This window comes from Crassostrea angulata, chromosome 8, assembly GCF_025612915.1.
Source record: "Crassostrea angulata isolate pt1a10 chromosome 8, ASM2561291v2, whole genome shotgun sequence".
NCBI lineage: Eukaryota > Metazoa > Mollusca > Bivalvia > Ostreida > Ostreidae > Magallana > Magallana angulata.
Window position 1 is genome coordinate 43,956,611 of NC_069118.1, and position 12,449 is coordinate 43,969,059.

Sequence of the window (12,449 nt, forward strand, 5' to 3'; positions counted from 1 at the left end):
GGTCATATACCCGGATTCTTTGTAAGGCATGCAAGATATAACAATTGACTGTGTATTGGTCAAAACTATAAAAAAAAAAATAACCCAGAATAAATGCAATTTTGATAGAATTACATGAGAGAGAGAGAGAGAGAGAGAGAGAGAGAGAGAGAGAGAGAGAGAGAGATTTATGATAATATTGTGCTTTATTTTTAACATGTATTAGTCTTCTACTTCTATTAATTAGTCATTAAAGATTAATTTATTAAAGCATACCTAGGCCTCATTTCATGTGAAAAGTTTGCGGCTCTGATTTCTTTGCACTAGAATCGTTTAGATCTACATCAACTCATGTTACCAGAAATGGTGTGTATAGGAAAGTGTATGAAACAAGTTGGAGGGGGCAATTTATCAAATATACACAAAAACACAAGGGTTTTCAAAAAAATATTTATTGCATTTTATTTGCACTCCCATGACCAAGATTAACTCATATTGGATAATTTAACTGGTATATTATTAGTGTTTTCACAACCAAAGAAAACTTTGAGTACTTGAAGAGAAATATTACTATGTGTATAATACATATTTTCGTCACAAAATATCTTTAAAACATCGGAATATAAAACTTTCTTAAAACAAATATTTAAATAAACTGATGACACGGCTCTTTAATACTCCATGTCACATTAATAGTCTGTAATATGTAATTTTGTAATGGTACAGCGTGAAAACTAAAACGATTTTAATCAATATCACAATATTCCGCCGGAAAACTGAAGTTTGGTTTGTTTTCTGTCAATCTTACAACTTTTGGGCGGGAAGGTAAATCGTCCAATGGAATTCCTGTTGCCCATGGCAACTCATTGTTGACACCGTGTTCATGTAGGCTGTCATAGGCGTCATCCCGACCCAACATGCCGCCAAATACAAAACTCTTAAATAATAATAGTGCTTTATGTCAATAGGAGTAAAAACTATTTATTCATTTATCATTTATATAACCACAACTAAAATAAAATCTTTATATGGAATGTGAGTGATACTCACCCGTTCTTTCATATTGATTTCAATCGCCATACCGGTTCCAAGCATAAATTGAAAAGGTTTAGCCTAAAACCATATGATAAGATAGTAGAATGTTGCATAAAATGATTTTCATTACAACAGAATAAAATGCTACTGTTTTATGAAATTTGGAGAGCTTTCAAAGAAAAAATAAATACATTGCACAATAGTTTGTCAAAATATTGATCAAAGGTTTGATTTTGCGTAGAACGATACTCTAAATTTACAATTAGTAATCCTATACTCGGCTCGGTATATTTATACAAATATCTGAATCTTTTTATGCGATGATTAAATATTTCTTACTTTATTGATGGCCAATATATCAACAAGAGGAATAAGGAGGTTTTCTTTAGATGGACTGCATGTTCGTTCAAAACACAAAAAACTACAAAAAGTGACATCAAAATTATAAACTTTCGTATTTTTAGCAAAGGCACAGGCACATTGTATAATTGAAGATCGCGCGCAAATATAAAAAAAAATTCGCAAGGGGGGGGGGGGGGGTGGTGAGGGGGCGCTGGGGACCAAGAGAGAGGGGGAATCTGAGGGATATTTTTGCTTGAAGAAGAAATTTAATAATGATTCTTAACTCATAATTTATGTAAATTTGAAAAATTTATAAATTTCCTAGGGGCCCCATAACCCCCTACATATTTTGTATCATTTAGGTAAGCTTATCAAAAGATCAAAAGAATTAAGATGTAACTTTACTTTAATGAAATACATGTATATATACGTTTATTCACGCGTAAAGTTATAAAGTAATAACAAGTATTAATGATAGGTAATAATAATCGTATGGCCATAAGAAAAGTTGTTTGCATTACTTAGATCAGCTACCACGATACTTTCCAAAACCTGCTGTGAAGCATCAAAACGAACATTGCTCGGCTTTTCCCGTCAAGTCGACCTTACGGAAAAAGCCAAGTGATGTTCCTTTGGTGAAAGCATCATTGCTGGCAATAGATGACAAACCATTATTTTGGTGGATTATTGGAAACGTATACGTATTTCAACTAAAGGGGCATGGTCACGATTTTGGTTAAAAATTATTTTTTCGATTTTAATGCTTATAATGCTTCTGTAAGGCATGTTTAATAGGCAACCCATTTGAGTAACATTTGTTGAGTTATAAGCGAGTTACAGAGCTTACAATCCTCGCTATGTAAACAAAGCTTTTGTTTACAGTTTGAATGTTGAAGTGAAAATTCCAGTTTTAGACCTAAAATGAATGTGCTAATCGTTATGAACAGTTTACTTATGCTTAAAATGAATAAGAATTTTGACAAATAATCTTATAAAAAAAATTTTTTTACTGATATATTGAACCTATGTAAACAAAAACAGGACACGAGCCTTGTTTACATGACGAATAATTGTGAGTCCTGTACCTCGCTTAAAACTCATCGACGGTCACCCAAATTTCATTTGATCATTAGAAATACATTCATAAAGCATTGTAAATAATAAAAACAGGAAAATAAAATTTGACCAAAATCGTGACCATGCCCCTTTAATTTGTTGTGTATTCTATTTTGCGGTTTTAGCCCAAACCAGCTTCTCCGCTAAATCAAGCACCGGTACAACATTTTAATTCGTTCATATGTGTAAACTTGTGGAAAAAAAAAATATGCGCTTAATCAAATCTTGCAAATTACGCCGTACGTTTCCTGTATAACAATCGGTAAAGCGAAAACGACACAAAGATAAGAATTCTACTTTTTACGTTAAAGTGCTAACATAACAATTGATTGAAAATGATTTTAACAGATCACATGTGTCCTTTATTTCAAACAACTTTTTCATCAAACAATCATATTCCTTTGCTACTTTTTATTTACATCCATCAAGCATGATTTCCTCTATCTCCTACGGAAATTGGTTGTAATATATAGATCTATAGAAACTGACAAGACTGAAATCTACACGCCCTGTATATCGATTGGTCGAAAAGTTCATCGACCTAAGAAAAATCACAGACTGCATTTTTAAATACTAGTAATCATGATAATGTCAGACTCAAAGTACCATAGGAGACAAATTGGTATTTTCTTCTATCTTACGAAATGATGAACATTTACAATATATAAGTTAATTTCACTTACTTTTTACGATCAATAAATTATATTTCTTACAAGAAAGATAAAGTTAGACGATAAAATGCTTTTTTTGATGTTTCATGGGATTATGAATGTATCGAATCACTGCAGAAAAAACATGGGTTTTGTATTTTTTCTGCAATGTCGCCACCTTTATATCCCAAGTGAATCACCATTATTGTTTAAATTAACACGAATATATTGCCTACAATAATAAAATCAAAAGGTGATTTAAAGGTAAATTTTGAAAGTGACGTTAATTTTTCAAGCAATCACATGATTCTTTTATTCCTTCATACTTTGTTTAATTTATACCGTGTACCTTTTCGTTAGATACAGTTTGCCGTTTTTAAAGACACCAATGCCCTTCTTTTCTCTGTTTACCAACGTACACCGTCTCCCTCCGCGCCACCCTGTAAAAATTAAAAATGGTTCATTTTACTGGATGATCAACGTATAGATGGGTTTTGTACATAAAGCAAATAACAGATAATGGGATCTAACAACATACACAATACATGTAACATTTTTTTGTGGAAAATCTTTAGCCACCATGCTATAATTATCAATTTTGTTGTGACTGTTTACTACTTGATCTTTTTCTCCCCAAGAAATCAATTCATAGCATTTATACCAGATAAAGGGATTTCTGAGGGAGGTAAACAGAAGAGCTTGATGAACTCCCTATCTCCATCCGCCACTTCCGATTCTGCAGTGTTCTCTGTATTTTTTGAACAGGCAGCGGTATTCTCTTTTTGTGTACTGATGCTTGTGTCAGGCAACACACACTGTTAACAAATATCATGGAATGTGTTTTACAAGCTTATTATCTGAAAACTTGTTAATTTTTAACATGTACATGTATATAGATTCCATTTAAAGAATTATATTCCTAATTATTGTCATTTTTATTTTTTATTTTTTTTTTAAATAAGAGTTTACAAATTGTCTTTACACAGGAATCCATTAAAACAAATTCTCATATAAACAACAAATAACTTGCTTTAAATTTTTTTTCTATATTTTAAAATGTTTTGCATTTTCCCCAATATATTCCACAGCAAATAAAACGAAGAAGTTTAATGAATAAATCTGTATCATATATCCTTTACATTGTCTTATCCACTTTGACCCAAACATGTAATGACCATATCAATCATTTGTCGCGTTGTATATATTGGTCTCCTGTCAATATGTATGATAAAGAACAAAAGTATATACAGGTATTTTGTCTACAATGTCAACAAGTGTCATACATATAATTATTAACAAGCAATGGAGGCATTTTACTGATTAGCTAACTTACATCATCAATATGAGACTGTACATGAGTCCATTCCCACTCGTGTCGGGTCGGGAGGGACTTCCAAAGTTTGTAAACAGAGTCGTATTTCCGCTTGACTTTTGGAAACTTGTAGTATACATAGTCAATCACAAACAGCTTTATTCCCATGTTAAAACCTGAATTAGTCGAAATGGAATAAAAAATGTCAAAAAGCTGCAATAATGTAGCCCTCTCCCGATTTTTTTTAAACATCAGATATAAAAAATCGGAGAGGGCTACATTATTGCAGCTAGCGGAGAGCTAGTGTTGCATTACATTACATTAAAAAAATGGGTCTTGTGTAAATATATAACCTTGACTTTTTTTTATGTCATGGATTCTCTTTATTAAGTTGGATAAAGTAATCATACTAAGTTTCATTGCAGAAAAAAACCCAGTTTAATCTCAAAGTTTCATAAGATACCATCTCAAATAAATATATGAAATTCTGGCCTTGGCCTTTGACCTTTTGACTTTAAAATATATAGCAATTGTCATAAAGTCATAAGAAACCTTGAAATAAAATTTTCATTACATAATTACAATTATTTTTTAAGATATCATCCACAAACTGAAGTGTCACAGAAAAACAAGATAGTGGACAGACAGATGGGCAAATGTTAATTCAGATACAGATAAAAGAAAACCTAATGGTAACAAAATGCATGTATCTAAACATTTGTGTAGGCATAGTTCATGCACTGCATCAGCACATGGTTAAATGAAGTCACATGGCTAATAAAAGGAAATATCAAGAAAAAAGTATGAAAATGATGGATTAAAAACATACCCATAATGAATAGCAAAATATTGAAGTCCACCACTAGAGACATGATAAAGGCACCACACAGAGCAGTGAAGAGCCGCCTGGCAGCTGGGGGATACCTCCAGGTCAGGACACTGTGGGGTAAAAAATAAAGGATAAGAATCCAGGTAAACAATCTAAATGGGATATTAAACAGTACACAGTTAATTATTTCTTTAAAACATGAAGACTGGGCCTGAAAAAAATCACCACTATTATTAATAATCTGAATGGGATGTTAAACATTATGCAATCAATTAATAAATGAATCAATCAAATACTTTTAAACAGCAACAATTATTCAATGATTATGAAAAGTACCTTTCGATTTTTTCAAGACTGTCTGCAGCTTGTCCAAGGAAGTCCTGTATTTAACAGAAGAATGAGAATTTAAAATAAACACAAATTTCACAGTAAGTGAGCTGAATTCATCCAATATTCCAAGAAAAAAATCCTACTTATTAGCATAATTTTATGTACAAGTATGATAGTCACTAATATTAAAAGGATGTATGAATTTGGTTTACAACATTTACAACAAACTTTCCTCATTGAAATGTATATGTATGTATTAATTAATATAATCATATCATTGAAAGTAGGGTTTGCCAATATACATGCATCAAAGGAATTCTGTGTTTTTTTATTGAAGTGTTTTCTTCATTTTTACCTGCACTTTCTTGGCTATTTGTACAACTAAGTTGATTTTATCTGATATCCCTAGGGAGGCTTCCTCTTTCTACAACAGTGAAAAAAATTCTCATTATCATGTGATATAAAAATTAGAATAGAAAATAATTCTAAACTCCTTTCTGATTGCATGATATCCAACAATCTAAATATTGTAAAATATTGGAATCACCTGCATGTGACCTTCAGGTGAATATAACACATGATTCTTTTTCACACTGGACTAATTATTGGTTAGAAATTTAGAAATATCGTTTATCATCATAATTGTCATCCAATGAAAGACTGTTTCTCTCACTACTATGACTTTAGCAGATGTATATACACTCTATAGCTTGTTTAGGTGTATCAATCTCTCTTGAAAAAAAATTCTTGGCTCACTTTATAAGTTTGTTTTAATTAATCACTGTATCACACAATAAACCTATTGCCATTATTTTTTATCATACATTTTTACCTCAATATCATGGTAAAATATTATTAGTTACATATGGTTTGTAGTTGACCTAGTATGGTTTATACATGGTCAGTAAATTCCAAATGGGGAGAGAGTGGATTATATTTTACTGACTGCCTTAGGTTTTAATGATAAAAGATAAATAAAACAAATTGAATGAAAATCAAGCTTTTATAACAATATTACATTAGTTTCAATTTCAGTATGAAACCTGACGTCATAATACTCTTAGAATGACATTCATAATGCTCAAGGGGAGATAGATTTCATACTGACTATGTACGGGATATACATGGTCTCCACGAGACTATATAAGATATTAGATATATCTTATGTTTTCAAATAATTCATATATACATTTACCCAGTATATAAAACTTACTTTTGATTCATTTTCATCCTCATGGTGAAAAAAGTTAAATTTGATTGTGATTCCTCTGAAAAACACAATTATTTATCAAAGTTAGCGTAGTCATAGAATCAAAATAGAAAATATCATTTCAAAAAAAAAATTTGAATCATTTAATTGTTCATGCATTGTGAAAATTATTGATCCATATTTATTGTATACAGTAGCTCTGATGGTAGCCATGATGCAATAACTTACAAGTTTTGTAGATAACTAATGAAATGTCTGAAGATGAGACACAATAAGAAGACTTGCATTGCACACCCCATCCAAACTGCATACATATACACCTAGTAAAGAGAACAGAACTGTATCTGTAGAGAAGCATGCAAATCTCACTCCGTTTTGCTTTGAATTTTCTGTACATATATCCAACCAAAAGATGATAAAAAATATATAATATATATATCCAGGATTTTTTTTTCACATGTCACAATATTTGCAAAAATGGGGTAAAAATATATGTAATTTTTTAAAAACTGTATCAATTAATTATCATTACCATTTAAAAAGTTAGCTAGGGGATATATACCGACATGTGCAAAAGGTTTTTTTTTTTAAAACATGTATCCGATCCGAATAGATGTTAAAAGCGAAAAAAAAATTTAATAGATTTTGATTCAATATTTTCTTCAATTGAAATGGTTTTTAGAAAACAATTAACAACGACTCCCTACCATGAAGACAATGAGAGTGTATGAGGAGGACTGCCATCTCAGAAGTCCTTGAATTCCTTTGACGGTGTTTATGTACGGCTTCAAAGCAGTGCCTGTAATAATTAGGCATAGCTATCAAAAGTTAATTCTGTGTTTAATGTAACCCGCCCACATAGGTTTAGGAGAAATTGTGTTTTTGAAAAAACAAACAAACTCATATTCTAATTTGATCTTTCCCAGTTGGATTTTACTTAAATAATGCAATCTGTGGAATTTAGAAATGTTTAGAGCGCTAGCCCATTATGGGACTATAGGCCAGGGTATATCAGATACTCTGAGTCAATGTAATAGTCAGAAAAGATAATTATTAAAGAGGTAGCCTACATTTAGCTTGAATGCTTAAACTGTATTTGTATCGATCATTTAATTTAAATGGATAAAAATAATTTGTTTGAAAATGCTGTTTGTTTTAATTTTATTGCCCTCCCTCGTAGGTTTCGTATATTGAAGCTACGTTAAATGTAGAATTAAATTTGGGCAGCCTTATAAAAATTTACATTCACATTACAAAAGGTTTTATATATTTTATTAATAATACTAATCTGTTGTACGTCCCCAACCATAAAGTGAACTTAATCAACTGCATGTAATAATTTGACCATTACAAATATACACACAATTCATTTATAAATTTAATATTCTCTAACATTATAACCCTTTTACCAACTCACAGCCTGGCATAAAAGAAATATAATTCAATTCTGACATATACAAATTTATTGTTTTTTAAATTAATGCGCATTGGTCAAAATTTAAGTATAATGAGTTTCTCTAAAAGCGATATAAAATGAGAGTTATTCTGAATTGATAAACATTAATGAGTTTAATAGAATTAATATTTATTAATATATTAGAATTAATAAACATGAAACCAACAAGCAATCATTATAAATACATGTTTTGCAAAGAGCTCAGATAATCATGGTTATTAATTGCCTGAAATCTTTATGATTTCTGATCAGTGGGGACAAATCGGATGGATGACAATTCAACACATAAAATTTATCACTACAACAAAATTAATTGTTGGCCACTTTATTATTATACTACATATTACAGCTAAAAAGCTAATTAAACATGTTGTATATTTTTTTTCCTTACCAAATCTTTTGACATTTGCTTTTAAACTGAAATAAATATAAATGAAGAATTAAGTACTTAATTAGTCAAAACATATACCAGTAAATATTCATTCTAGATTCAGAGTTATTTTTTACAAGAATACCTATACCCTCCCCCCCCCAAAAAAAAAAATACAAGCCAAGAAACAAAACAATAAGCAAAAGAGGCTATACCCATACAACAATTTGGCATGTAGTATCACAAAATGTTGAGATGGAAATTTGACTATAACAATTCATACATGCATAGATTAAAATGTATGTCTATGAACAGGTTAACGGTGAAAAGACTGATAATAAAGAATTGCAAGCTTTAATGGAGATGGTTAGCCTCATCATGACAGATATCAGTTTTATATTGATATACTGTATAATGTAAAATATATTGTTAAATAAACTTACATTGATATGTTGACCTGTCCATCTTTCTCTTTTTCCTCCTTTTCATCAACTGTAGAGTCTGCAGAAAAGTCCTCTGCAATGTCGTACACAGAACGGACCAACCTTTCCATAATCCTGTTCGAAAAGTTCCAAGACTTTCCTTCAATAAAAACAATTTATTTAGGGGAAAATTTACTGTAAATTCTTATTAAACACGTGGAGTTTATTTTCGCGTAAATTCAAGAGAAGCACCCTTCGCGGATTTTAAATTCTCGCCATTTTCTGAGAGTTGAGAACTATAAGAAAAAAATAGCAAAGTTCTACGTTCGCGATTTTATATTCTCACAATTTGATACAAACCAGTGGGGTCGCGGAAGTCAGTACTCGCGTAATTAAAGGAGTTTACAGTATTCACTCCAATATGATAACCCAGCCTAGGAAATTGACTTTGCTGTAAGTGCATGTGAATTCGTTATAAGCATGTTCGCTGTCGTCCATGTTTGACAGTACCTGTTTTATTTGAGCCTTTCTCTATATATTTCTTGTTTTGTCCTGTTCTGATCTCCGAGCCCTTTCTCTGTATATCAGAAGTAGATGTGGAGTCACTTGAAGAGTCCAACAGTGATTTACTGTTTCTGAAATTATACACATGAAAGTTATATTTTTTTTTTATTATTTGTGTCCTGCAATTCTCTTTTTCTTCTCCTTCCTTAAAAAAACCCTAATTTTTATATGGTCATAAAACAAGGGTTTTTTTTTTTAATACTTATTAAATAATTTAGAAATTTTTATGAATTTTTTTTAGCATTACTTGATAAATGCAAAATGATATTCACTAATTGTATGAAGTGGTCTAAATTTACATGGTATTGTGCACATATATCTTATTTTTTCATCAAGAGCTTCGTCTTATAATTATACATGTATCTCTTGGATAATTGTTATAATTACATTAACTGTAACTCAATATCAATATTCTGTTCTTAATATTAAAAACTGTCTATGTTACATTTTTTGGCTTTACTTAATTAATTATTTTTAGGCACCTTTTTGATGATATCATTAGCTGAAGGTCCTTGTTTTTCCTTCTTTCGGCTTCTAGTTCATCCTCGAGTTTTCTAAATGCAGGTTTAGAGTATTTTTTGAGCTGATGTGCTGAAAAAAAATTATCATAGTAAAAATAGGGAGAAATACATTCTTGAAATCAGTAATAAAATGGAAAACCTAATAAGACACAAAAACTTTTTTTGGTTAAAACTGACATATTTGCCATAGCTGCAAAATTATATATTATAAATATTTATATATATATAAATATTTGCCCTTGTTGTCAGCAAATGAATTAAAGACTGGGTGAATTTCAATGTCTTCAATTATCTCTCTTTAAACACAATTGTGTCTGGGCCCCCTTGTGTATTTATTAGGTAAGCATTATTTTTTTCTCTGAGAAAATTATAATATATAACATATCAGGTGCTTGTGATAGTGTCATTTTAGTTTATAAAGTATCAATTCCTGCGCTTACTGGTGATATATCATCTAGTTCAATATAAAAAAAATGGTGCTCGCAATTTTTAATCCTCACAATTTGATACAAAACAGCTGAATCACAGAATTAAGTACTTTCATAAAATAAGGAAATAGCTTTACAAAAAAATGAGTGTTGAGAGCTAAATATCTACCTATTTGCTATTTGGCATGCACACAAATGGTCCACGTCTTCCTACTCTTTTTATTACTTCATCATTAAGCTTCACTTATTTGTGCAAGATATTGTACTAATGCTTACATTCATGAACCAGTGCTTGCATTACATGTATTAGTGCTTGCACTTCATGTACATGTTCTAATGTTTGCACTTCATACACTATATAGCCTTCAGTACTTAAGTGATATAGACCTACCCATCTGCTCTTTTTCAATCATGGCCGACTCCAGCTGTTCCTGTAGTTGTACTAGCTGTATCTCATATACCTCCTTCTCACATTCTGTTCTGAACCCCAAGCTTCTCTTTAAAAAAAAAAAAACAAAGAAAAGAAACATATACTCAGATTTGTTGATATCATATGTGTTCTGACTTAAAAAAGATAATTTCTGCAATTGCAAAACTGATTTAATGGCTTTTTTCATGAATTTCTGCAAACTAATTAAATAATTGCTCTTTTCATGAATATCTGCTAACTAATTAAATAATAGTTTTTTTTTTCAAGAAAAAGCAAGTTTGTAGGGTATATCATACTCCATGCATTATTTATATCAGCATACAATTTCAATTTCTTTATTGACCAAGGGGCAACATGAAGATAGTAAAATAAACAATTGCTATATCGTGATAATGGAAAATATATTTCATTTATTCTACTTTTTTTTTTAGATAAAATTGAAAATATTTTATACATACACTCACAGACACTTGCTTCTGCAATAAAATTTACCCTGTTATAGTGCTGTAATTATTACACTACAGGGTAAAAACTTATTACAGAAACATTAAGCACCTGTGTATACACTCTACAACAGCCACACTTTCATATGTGAATCAGTCCGGTCATTTTAAAAAATTGTATGTCTTCCATGCATTTAACTCCTACTGAAGCAAGATCAGTCTCACTTGATTCCCCTATACATATACATGCATGTACTTTAGCTTTTAGAGATTATAGAAAAGTAAGTTAAAGTAGAAACTTTTGAATAGTCTATTTACAAAACCTCTAGCATGCTGAAGTAAGTTTGGACGTACACAAGTTTGGATTTTTCTTCATATTGATTAATACGGTATAATTAAGTTTAGAAACTTGTGCAGCTGTTGTGCCCAATCTCATCGCATGTGTATTTACAAGGAAATATGTTCAAACCAATGATTAATTTGATTGCAAGGATCAGTATAAATTGGCATTTAGTTTTTAAAGGTGTGTACACTGAAGGATATATATTATCTATACATGATTACGTACATGTAAGTAAGGTGTGGCCGCGGCCTCCTGTAGATTTGTCCGTTCTGTGTTGGTACTGACACTGCGCTGTCGAATCTCGCCATGTCTCGGCTCAAACATTTTCTCTCAAGCTTTGCCTTTGATACATTTATGTTGACATGTCGCACTCTAGTACTGCATGCACAGTGTTTACGTTTCTGGTGGTTTCACGATCATATGATCTATTTCGACATAAAAAATCGGATGTTTTTCATGGGTCTTTAAATGAAGAACCGATAACTTACAAGTTTGTTAAATCCGGATTAGTATCATGCATATTTGTTCGCCAATGATTATCTATCACCTTTCATATACATTGTTAATTCCACACCCCGTTTGCTTTATTGAATATATCAATTACTTATACATATCTTTTGATTTTATAATATTTTTTCACCCTTAAAAATTTTTCATTTTTGCATTCAT

The 12,449-nt window shown here is 30.8% G+C and overlaps 1 protein-coding gene across 1 annotated transcript; it reads right to left on the minus strand.

Annotated features, from left to right (window-relative positions):
- Positions 1–438: 438 nt before the first annotated feature.
- Positions 439–12,227, minus strand: LOC128159829 (GRAM domain-containing protein 4-like). Its single transcript, XM_052823023.1, has 18 exons — positions 12,006–12,227; positions 10,956–11,061; positions 10,098–10,206; positions 9,562–9,686; positions 9,073–9,211; positions 8,651–8,676; positions 7,511–7,602; positions 7,032–7,123; positions 6,807–6,861; positions 5,949–6,017; positions 5,600–5,643; positions 5,264–5,373; positions 4,456–4,610; positions 3,784–3,937; positions 3,472–3,562; positions 1,354–1,435; positions 1,030–1,092; positions 439–916 (listed from the first exon to the last, which is right to left on the minus strand). Exons 1-18 carry the CDS (start codon positions 12,102–12,104, stop codon positions 725–727), a joined length of 1,803 nt encoding a protein of 600 aa, XP_052678983.1. The 5' UTR covers positions 12,105–12,227; the 3' UTR covers positions 439–724.
- Positions 12,228–12,449: the final 222 nt, after the last annotated feature.